General features: G+C 37.0%; 2 protein-coding genes across 3 annotated transcripts in view; both read right to left on the bottom strand.

Annotated features, from left to right (window-relative positions):
- LOC107092244 (complement component C8 gamma chain-like) overlaps nucleotides 1-3,187 on the bottom strand; it is a 4,314-nt gene extending 1,127 nt beyond the window's left edge. Inside the window, exons 1-5 of the mRNA XM_015386594.1 lie at nucleotides 2,751-3,187; nucleotides 818-957; nucleotides 383-453; nucleotides 205-312; nucleotides 16-120 (exon numbers count right to left, since the gene is read on the bottom strand). Coding sequence (XP_015242080.1) covers nucleotides 16-120; nucleotides 205-312; nucleotides 383-453; nucleotides 818-957; nucleotides 2,751-2,957 — 631 coding nt within the window. The 5' untranslated portion in view covers nucleotides 2,958-3,187. The remainder of the gene's footprint in view (nucleotides 1-15; nucleotides 121-204; nucleotides 313-382; nucleotides 454-817; nucleotides 958-2,750) is intronic.
- Nucleotides 3,188-3,469: 282 nt separating this feature from the next.
- Nucleotides 3,470-5,926, bottom strand: msrb2 (methionine sulfoxide reductase B2). Of its 2 annotated transcripts, none has more exons than XM_015386599.1 (5): nucleotides 5,625-5,926; nucleotides 5,381-5,481; nucleotides 4,009-4,085; nucleotides 3,772-3,919; nucleotides 3,470-3,695 (listed from the first exon to the last, which is right to left on the bottom strand). In XM_015386599.1, the coding sequence occupies exons 1-5, from the start codon at nucleotides 5,740-5,742 to the stop codon at nucleotides 3,564-3,566; spliced, it is 576 nt and encodes a 191-aa protein (XP_015242085.1). In that variant the 5' UTR covers nucleotides 5,743-5,926; the 3' UTR covers nucleotides 3,470-3,563. The 2 variants fall into 2 exon arrangements, with proteins under 2 accessions (XP_015242085.1, XP_015242086.1); XM_015386600.1 differs by having other exon boundaries at nucleotides 5,381-5,478; nucleotides 5,625-5,923.
- Nucleotides 5,927-9,865: the final 3,939 nt, after the last annotated feature.

Raw genomic sequence — 9,865 nt, forward strand, 5'->3', positions numbered from 1 at the left:
TGTGTGTGTGTTTACTGTATATGGAGAACGGGAAGAGGTAGGCAAGGCCCATGCCGTGTTTTTCAGCAAGCTGTTCAAACTTAGTCAACATTGGCTCGGATAGATCGTCCACAGTTCTACCTGGAGGCCATCATACAAGCAATTATCTGCACTGTATCACCATAAATAAACAAGACATACACAAACTCTAGCTTCTCAACCTACTGTAGAGTTTTACTGTGATCTTCCCCTGTTTCTGATAGTACAACACTGCATAAGAGGTATAGTCTGTTTCTACAACCACGATGTCGGTGTTGAGTTCAGGACGAGTTCCTGGTGGGAGCAACAAAGATCAGAGTGGGTAAAAGTGGGTTGTGGAAACGTGACAAAGAGCAGAGCCGACCTTTAAGTGTTAGTTTCCCTGTGGTGGAAGTCAGATGGTACTGTTGCAATATCTCCCAGCACTGATGATTACTGAGAAGAGAAGACAAGAGAGCAGATTATGTGATTAATTTTTTAGCATTCCTTTATGAGAAATATATTACACAAAAGTATTTTCATGTGCTTGAAAGAAAACAGGGATTTATGACCCTGATATCAAAATAAGACATTTCCAAAAGTGCATTTTTCAGCTTATAAAAGGATAAAAAGCCGGGTCAGTTTGACCTGAGCTTTATGAAATGAAAAAGTAAAGCTGCTGGATTTAACTTCCTTCCTCCCTTTCCTTGTTTTTGAGGACACACAAACAAGTTTCGTTTTCAGATATTTGCACACTCAGATGACTTCATTATTTTCACAAATGCATTTATGGATTGGAAGTAATTGCATCCATACTTACTGTCTGGTTTTAGTACTAACTGAGAAAACTTGGTCAGAGGGACCTGTTATTGTCATGACAGTCGGCTCCACCTTGGTTCCATGTTTTATTAGGTGGGGACACTTGGAGGCTGCATTAAGGAGATACCATGTTCCTGTCATCTGTAACAGAAATTTAAAGTTACACAGAAAAGAAACAGACACATTTCCAGAACATAAGCCTGGTTTTTTGTTTTGTTTTCCCAGAACATTTTTGTTGGTGCATTTATTTTATAAAATTTGACCATCTTTGTCTTCATAGTTGCTATTATGTTAAGGAACTATTGAATCGATGCACAGCTCTGAGAAGGACAACCTTTTCCCACCCTAATTAGAAAGCTGGTTATAAAATGGGCACTGGACTGAGAAACTTTTCAGATCAATGATGGCAAAAAAATGTATAGCCTGTGGAAAATCTATGGTTGTTCGTTCTGTGAAGCATGTTTCTTTTTGCTGTTGCCAGGTACAATAAAAGGCTCGATTCACAATGCAAATAAATGACCTCAGCATCAAGAGAAGTAAGAGGAGCTGCATACACCAATTTGTTATGCCAGGTATTTTATTTATTGCAAAATGCATGTTAGAATTAAAAACATCAGTATTGCTATATGTTATGCATACAAACATGACAACAATATGATGCTGAAGGGCCGGTCCTCCAGACACTTCCAGCTATAGTGATGAAATATTACTTCAACCTATTTCACCTTGTTAGTTTTCCTTCACTATGAGACCAACTGCTCATTAAATTTTAGTTCATGTTTGTAGATTTGAGTAAATAAAGAAGAAGCTTTTCAAAGTCTAGATGAAATAAATCTAGATGTTTGCAGCAGAAGCTATGCTTATACAACTGGGTTGCAAATTTAATTTAAATGTAAAAAGTCCATAGTTGTGACTGAAAGAGAGTCAGAAATCTTGCTTATTTTACAAATTCTACAACAATCTTATGCTTATAGAATGTAAGGTCTGTCACCATCATAACGTGTGAAATGAAAGGAACGCTATTGTATAAAATGTGATCCATTTACCTTAGAAAAACTCCCTGTATTGCATCAGCACACCACTTACTCTGTTTCTCAACCTAGCCTTGAGTGACAAGCCCCAGAAGAATTATTACGCTAAAATATATGACAAGAAACCAATAGAATAAATTATTTATCTAGATTAATGTATTCAGGAAGAAGAGCACAAGTTTCAATATTTTTGAAGCGGTTTTACCATTTTAACGAATATAACCCTTGAGAACAGTTATGTCAGAGATCGTACTCTGATTGTCTTTTTTTAAGAAAAAAAATAAGAAAAAAAGCCTGCTGAGTTCGATTGATTGCCTTGTTTTACATGACCCACTTTTCCTAAGCCTAGCCTTTTTTGACTTTGTTTTGTAAAACAACTGAAAACAAGTGTGAAATAAGAGCCACTATCTGTGTGCAAAGGTCAGCAAACCACATGCAGAACTGTTTGCTGTGTGATCAAACAAAGTTCAACTCAGATGCCAATAATGTTAGGGCTCTGTTAATGCAAATCTGGGCATTAAACACATTCAATTTGCATGTTTCCCTAAAAATTTATGTTTACTAAATGATTTGATTTCATCGATGGGAAATGTGGCACATACTTATATAAATGCATTTTAATTGGCTGTGATCTGTAGGTAAGATCCATTTTGAATTGGAACTCTGCAAAATGAAAAAGGATCACAGATAATTGATTTCAGAGCTTGTTTTTAACCTTTATCTTGGGTAGATGTGCATGTTTTACATTACTAATCTATTTTTTTTTTAAATTGCAAAACTATCTACTTATTTCAGCAAAAATTTGGGAAGAAATCTGCTTATTTCATTTTTCTAAGGTCTCCACAGTTTGTTAGCTCGTGTAGACTACGTTTAGTTTGTAGTCTGCATTTATTCCTGTCTTACCTGATGGATGTCTATATTTTGAGCAGGTGGGGTTGCATCAGTGGGGTTGACCTTTGGTGTCTTTGGAGGGCGTCTTTGAGGTTTCGGTCGACTCTTGGCCCCTCCTACAGCCTCAGAGGGAACAAGGAGACAAAGGCACACCAGAACCACTAGAACCATCATGCAACGGCAGCCTTCAGTAATCCTGGAACCAACAATCACAGCCATAAGAAGCTATCTTCTATTCAAATCACTGATCTATCAATCCTTTATTTTAAAATCCTCTTCTGGTCTTTCTCCTGGAATCTCTTGTTCCCAATCTTTCTGTTGCCTGCTGTGGATCCCTTTTCAGTTTTTACTCAACCTCCAACACGCTCTCAGAAGATTTGGTCACAGGAATTTTTAGGGACATTGTGCAAAACAGGATAGTTCACCTAGTTAATCATTAACTGGTAGAGATGAGGTTTGAGTATTGTGGAGGGATTTTTTTTTGTACAACAGGGGGCAGCAGTAACTTTTAAGAACCGATTTTAAGGGGAAAATGACCAATATCAAAATATGTGTGAGAAACCTTTTAATGGTAACACAATATAATTATGAACAATGAAGACAAAACAGTAATTTTCATCAGATTAGTTTAAAATAAACAAAATTCATTTGACAAACAGTAAAAACGTATTTGCAGGGAGTTAATAGGGCATATTATGTATGTTTGTTTGTTTTTTTTTTTTATAAGAGGGTGGCTCTTGGACCTTTCTTTACTTTTATCATCCAATTCACCTCCAGTGTATAAGGCAGCCCATTTATTTGGATGAAATGCTGCAATCATAACCATCATTTCGACTCTTCCATGTCAGATACACCATTTTCTCTGGGTTTGAAAATCAAAGCTGCACTGTTTATGCAGAAGCGTTGTCCCGTTGGGTCTGGTCCGTCCTCAAACACATGGCCAAGGTGTGCGTCGCACTGTGTGACAAATATGCATTGAGCAAGATGTTTTCGACAGCATACAATGATGAGGTTAGCTTGGAAAACAACTCACATTTTTACAGAGGATCTCTGTCCCAGCGCTGCCCAGGCTGTTGTCAGGGCGACGAACAATGGAGGCATGGCTCTCGTCTCGCTCCCATGTACCATGAGCCTCTTTGAATGCAGGCCAGCCTGTCCCTGAGTCATACTTGGCTTCTGAACTACAAAAACAGGGAGCAAAAATACCAGAAATGTATGTTTGTTCTGTATCTTATGTTAGATTCTAATTTAAATACTTTTTTTTATTTACCTAAAGAGTGGAACATCACAGCAGACGCAGTGGTACATTCCCACTTCAAAATGGTTCAAGTAGATTCCACTAAAGGGCTAAACACACACAAACAGATCTTTTACCACCTCTATGCTCCAAAATAAGGGTTTTTTTAGTGAAGTGCACTAGCTGCTCCTCCACATTCTTGGATGATACAATATTTCAAATAAATCACAAGATAAATAAAATAAAAAAATCTGTCCAAAGACAGATGCAGTGGAGTATATGTTGAGAGCTCAGTAAAATGCATTCAATAAGAGGGAATGTGATCCATTCGATGACACAGTAACTTTATTTTTTACAGGAATGTCTCCCACGCTAACCACTAGCTTCAAATATCTATTACTCTTCAAAGTTAAATGCAAAACCTAGTGTTGGTTTCACTCATGATTTGGATGCATGTGGCTGGTGAATTTCTTCACAGCATCTTTGAGCTCAGTAGATGGTGTGAGATTGCTGTTTGAACGAGGGGAACGCTTCATCATCTCCATCCTCCCCAGCTGATAGCATTACTAAAAGCATTTTCTTCTCTGCAGCAAAGCTCTATTTTAGTAAAGAAATTTGCAGGTTCTGCAAAATTAAATACATGATGCATCAGCACAGCAAATGTCAATTTACATGGCTTAGCTTTTGACATTCTTCAAGGTTGAGGGTGTTCCTCAGTCTTGTTGTTTTATGCTTTAGAGTTCTCTCTACTTGAGTGTTGTGGTTAAAGGTTCCAGTGGGCAGGAGTGTGATTACAGATGGTGGTTCCATGCTGTATTCCCAAAGCGCACCGGCTCAATAGAAATATCCCAGGTACTTTGGGGGTACTTAGGTACTTGTAGTTTTTTGCAATGAAGCACCAGAAACATTAAATTACAATGAAATAAAATCTCACTTCAAATTTGACTGAAAAGTTGGCAGCAATGATTCCGGATGTTAATCAAACCTTGGAAACATGATTGGCAATGCTCAATGAGATAACTGGCGGGATTTAACTGTCAAAAAGGTCGGTGGTGAGGCAGACTGCTATTAGCAGTGCAAGCAACAAAGTTTGTACATTTTTGTCCTTTGAAACATGAGCACTTTCATCACAGGACTTTTTACAGTATGTAAAATACATAACAAAAATAAATGTATAAACTCCAATCCATAACATCACTCCAAATCATAATATAGTGTACGTGTGTAACATGTCAGACTGAAACTAAAGCACAGGTCAGTGCTATAATGGTGAGCAAAGTCCATATCTTTTGTCATCAGATAAAATATCTTAGTGTCACATTTGTACAATTTGTTAGGTATTTTATTTCATGGATTTATTCTGATTATTTTTTATTTATTTTTTTTCACAGACAAATATACTCACCTCCTCGGTTCCTTTCTCTCTTGTGACAAAATACTGCTCTGGTGTCAGTTTCTTTTGCCAGTCTGTAGTTTTGTTGTAACGTGTAAGAGACTGGAGGCCTGCATAAAAAGAGGAATGTAAATTATATATAGCTTTATAATATATTGAATCACAGTACCCATTCCTTTTAATCTAGCACCACACAAGCTATAAAAGAGGTGCAGGACGCAGCTGCAGAACAGCCAAAGGTCGGGCTCTTTACTACCTGGAGATGTGGAGAAACATCGGATGAATGAAGGGATCCTCCTCGGCTTTACCGCTGATCTGACAGCTGCATGTTGTTGAGAAACCACAACTAGGAGACGAGCGACCAAACGCGACATGTTTCCTCCCGCGGTGCCAAGTGTTGGTGCGTCCGGGTCCGGAGTCAAGTGCAGCGCAGATTATCAGCCCCGCTGCGGCGGATCTTTCATGCTGCAGCGAGTTCACGCTGGTCTTCCAGGTCAAAAATCCAACCAACACCTGAACAGGCCAATCTGGACTCACTTTACCTGCTTTTATTGCAGGGGGTTTGCGCAATGAATGCTTTAGTGCGGTAAGTATACATTCTGGGTGGATTTTTTTGTGAACGTTGAACACTGTAGGGTTGCCAACTCTTTAAAAGAAAAAAAAAAAAAAAAGGGACCCTTCCATCCTACCGACGATATGCATTTATTTTATTTTGTAAAAATTTAATTCAAACCTGAATTAAATTAGATTTATTAGTATGGGATAGTTCTCTTTTTTTAAGGGAAAGTTGGGGAGCCTAATCAAGAGGTGGCTTGTATTACTTTCTACATTCTGAATGTATGAGAGTCTATCTTATTATTTTTATTTTATTTTTTGCTGTAATTAAAAAGGTACATCAGTGTGAATACTTCATGCCAAAAAAAAAGGACACAAGAAGGTAAAACTTGTTTATTTTAGGATTTGGTTCTCTAGTCCAGTTAATGTTGTAAAAGTAAGTCAAACAGAACTGTTTGTGTTTACATGAAACTGTAATCTTATACTGCACTGCATCAGGTGTAAGGACTGTCAGTAAGGGTTCCAGGTGATGCATTAGGTCCACTTAAAAGAACCACTGCATTCTAGGCCTGATGTATTCACCATGAGAAAAAGTACAGTTGTTTTCAACTTGCAATCAGCAAAACATTGAAAGGATTAAGATGAGGTCAGTTAGGATGTTAATTCAGTGCCACAGTGGCGCTTCTAGAGCAAATTTACAGGGGGGCCAGGGTGGGGCCAATGTTTTTTTTATTGGGTAACCCAACAAAATAATGATAAAAAAAAAAGGACAAAAGCTCATCCTTATATTAAATGAACTATAGCGCCACATCTCTGGAATCCATATAAACTGTGATTCTAAGACTGAAGCTAAAAGTGCAACAACTTATTTTTAAAATGTTTTTATCCATCAGTGAAATAAACTGAACAAATAAATAAATAGTGTCATGGTCTTGGTTCTGTTAAGTTTTCTTTGTGTTTTCAGTTTCACATTAATTGATCTTTTTCTTTGTTTTATTGGTTTAATTCTTATGTTATTGTGTTTTCCGGATATATTTTTGCTACATTCACACTGCAGGCCTTGATGCTCAATTCCGACTTTTTTGCGAAATCCGATTTTTTTTTTTTTTTTTACGTTGCCGTTCACATTTCCAAATATATGCGACTTGCATGTGATCTCCTGTGTGAACTGCAGTCATACAACGCAAGTGTCCCACATGCGCAGTAGAGGACACAATAACATCACAGGCCAGCGTGCTCTGTGTTTACGGAAGTAAACATGGATGGTAGTGCCAGAGCGCATCTAGTGGTCTTTTCTGCTCTCCGCAGAATACTGCTCTCCGCATCATCATCTGCCATGATTGTTTTTTTTTCTTGCTGCTTCTGTGTTGCAAGGTGTATATTAGCGACCTTTGTCGGGTATTAATGACGTTCAGGTCGGATGAATCCGACCTGGCCGTTCAGACACAAGTCGCATTAGAAAAGATCAGATCCCTAACGGATTCAGAGCCACATAGCAAAGTGGCCTGGGTCAGATTGGAAAAAATCGGATCTGTGTTGTTCAGACTGCCATGAAAAGATCAGATCCAGGTCGCATATGGGCCAAACAAATCGGATTTGGGTCACTTCAGGCTGCAGTGTGAACATAGCCTTTGAGTTCTTAGGTTTTTTCTTTGTTGCCCTCTTGTGTTGGTCTCCTTTTTCCTGGCTTCTTTCTAGAAGTCTCTGTTCACACCTGCTCCCAATCAGTTTGTTAGTCCTTTGTTCAATCAGCCATAAATAATCTTCCTGTGCAGTTCCTCAATGCTGGTTTCTCGTCTTTCCCTGGCTCCTCATGCATATTTTCCCTTATGACTCCATGATTCTGGTTTGTTTGCATTTTTGTGTTGGATTTTTGGATTCCTGCTTCTGTTACCTGTTGTGAACACTCCATTAAAAGTACAAGAACTCACCTCTGCCTCCCTGCCTCTGCATTTGGGTCCTCAAAAACCTCAACCGAACCCTGAAAAAATAGTCTGAGGGACTTGTGCATATCACAATTTATCTATCATATGCTGTACTGACCCAGATATATAGGATGCCCCTGATTACACTGGAAAAAATAATGCAACTGCTTTGACATTTTCTTAATCATATTTAGTTACTTTAGCACATTTTATATGTCCTGCCCTGCTAACATGAAACAATTGTGTTAAAGTAACTGAATATGATTAAGTAAATACCAAAAAAGGTTACTTTATTTTTTTTCAGTGTATAAGATCATCCCCTCTTTCCAGGACCACTTTTTAGGAACAAAACAAAAAGACTAATAAACCAAATTTCTTTGGTTTAAAGAAACTATTTTATATTGAAGTGCTAAAATTTTATTGAAATAATATTGCATTGAAAGATTTGTGCAATTAAACAATAAAAAGTTTTTAAAAAACACAGTGACACATTTAATTGAATATCTTGCAACACTTAAACTCGAATGCAATCTGAACTTTGCTCAAGGAGCATCTCAAAAGCCTGCATGAGGCTTTTACTCACAGATGTCCTCTGCCTCGCTGGGCTCGCTGTCACTCTTACTCTCACCCAGCAGCTCTGCAATTTTTTGATAACTTTTCTTTTACTGTTCGCATTTTTCTAGCCTTTTTGAACAGGCCATCTTCTGACATTGCAATCTGTAATGATGTATTTCTTTGCTGCCTGACAGTTGTTTGATCTCTCCGTATGGAAGAAAACCAGTCTCATTGGAATCTGCCCTTTTTTGTACACTGATTTTTAAACACTGAATTTTTTTAACATCGAATTTAAATTTTTTTTACACATTGAAGTCCTTACACTACATTTATATCTGGTAAAAATTTGCCTGCAAACATTTAGCTGCAAAATATTCAACTGCAAATGTGTTGCCCTTTTGGTGAACTCAAGCCAAAGCAATCGACATTCGATTTAGGCTAGCAGCTTCTAGCCAATGCAAAAAAAAACCTCTGCAAGCATCCCTTTAAACACCTTTTCACCGAGCCAGCTGTTTGAAAAGGACATTTTTGCCATAGAAGAAGTAACTATTTTCTTACAACTGCATTCTGGTTGAAGATCAGCACACAAGCACCAAAATAAAATGGCATGTTTTGTCTTTCCTATTTGAAAAAAGCTGAAGTGTCATACATTTATTCCTCAGTGAAACAGACAATATTTGTTTTGGGTTTTTGTTTTTTTAAACAATCGGATTAAGGTGCACTAAAAATAATGTTTCAGTTACTGTATTACAGGGGGCAATAACTCTAGCACAAACAAATTTGCTCAGAACAAGTTTATTTCTTACTTTGCAATTTTTCTTACGACATTAAAATTCACTTTTTTTTACTAGACTTTTACTTTGAAAGTTCTCTACACATCTTTTCTAAAAAGACCCATTTTGTGTTGGAGATTACTGTATATGCAGAGGTGTCAAATAACAAGGTACAAATATTTCATTACCTTTCTTAAGATATTTTGGCTATCTATACTTTTCTCATGTAATTATTTTTTAGACAAATTTTTAATTTTACTCCTTATATTATCTGCAAGCATCTCTTATTTCTACTGCTTACATTTTAAAAATAGACTCTTTAAGTTGTTTTTCATTTAAGCTTATTCTCATCGTGGCGTGTTAGTATTTAAAAAAATAAATAAATAAAAACATTCTCTTTATGGTTGGAGTTGGTTTTGCACATAATTGTTTTTTCCATATACCAAAATAAACAGTTATTGAAGGTGATGCAAAGTTAAACCATACACTGCTACCATTGGTTATAAAAATAAGACAATTAAGTATAAATAATTTATCATACAAAATTGTAGAACAATGTTCCTTTAATAGGGCAGTGCAGTAACCAGTATGAGGTTTTAAGCATCTGCCATTAACATTTTTTGCTGTATTACTTTTAATTTTATACTTAAAGTAGTTTCAAAATGGTACCTTACACTTGTACCTGAGTA

This window comes from Cyprinodon variegatus, unplaced genomic scaffold (assembly GCF_000732505.1).
Source record: "Cyprinodon variegatus isolate N-32 unplaced genomic scaffold, C_variegatus-1.0 Scaffold372, whole genome shotgun sequence".
Lineage (NCBI taxonomy): Eukaryota > Metazoa > Chordata > Actinopteri > Cyprinodontiformes > Cyprinodontidae > Cyprinodon > Cyprinodon variegatus.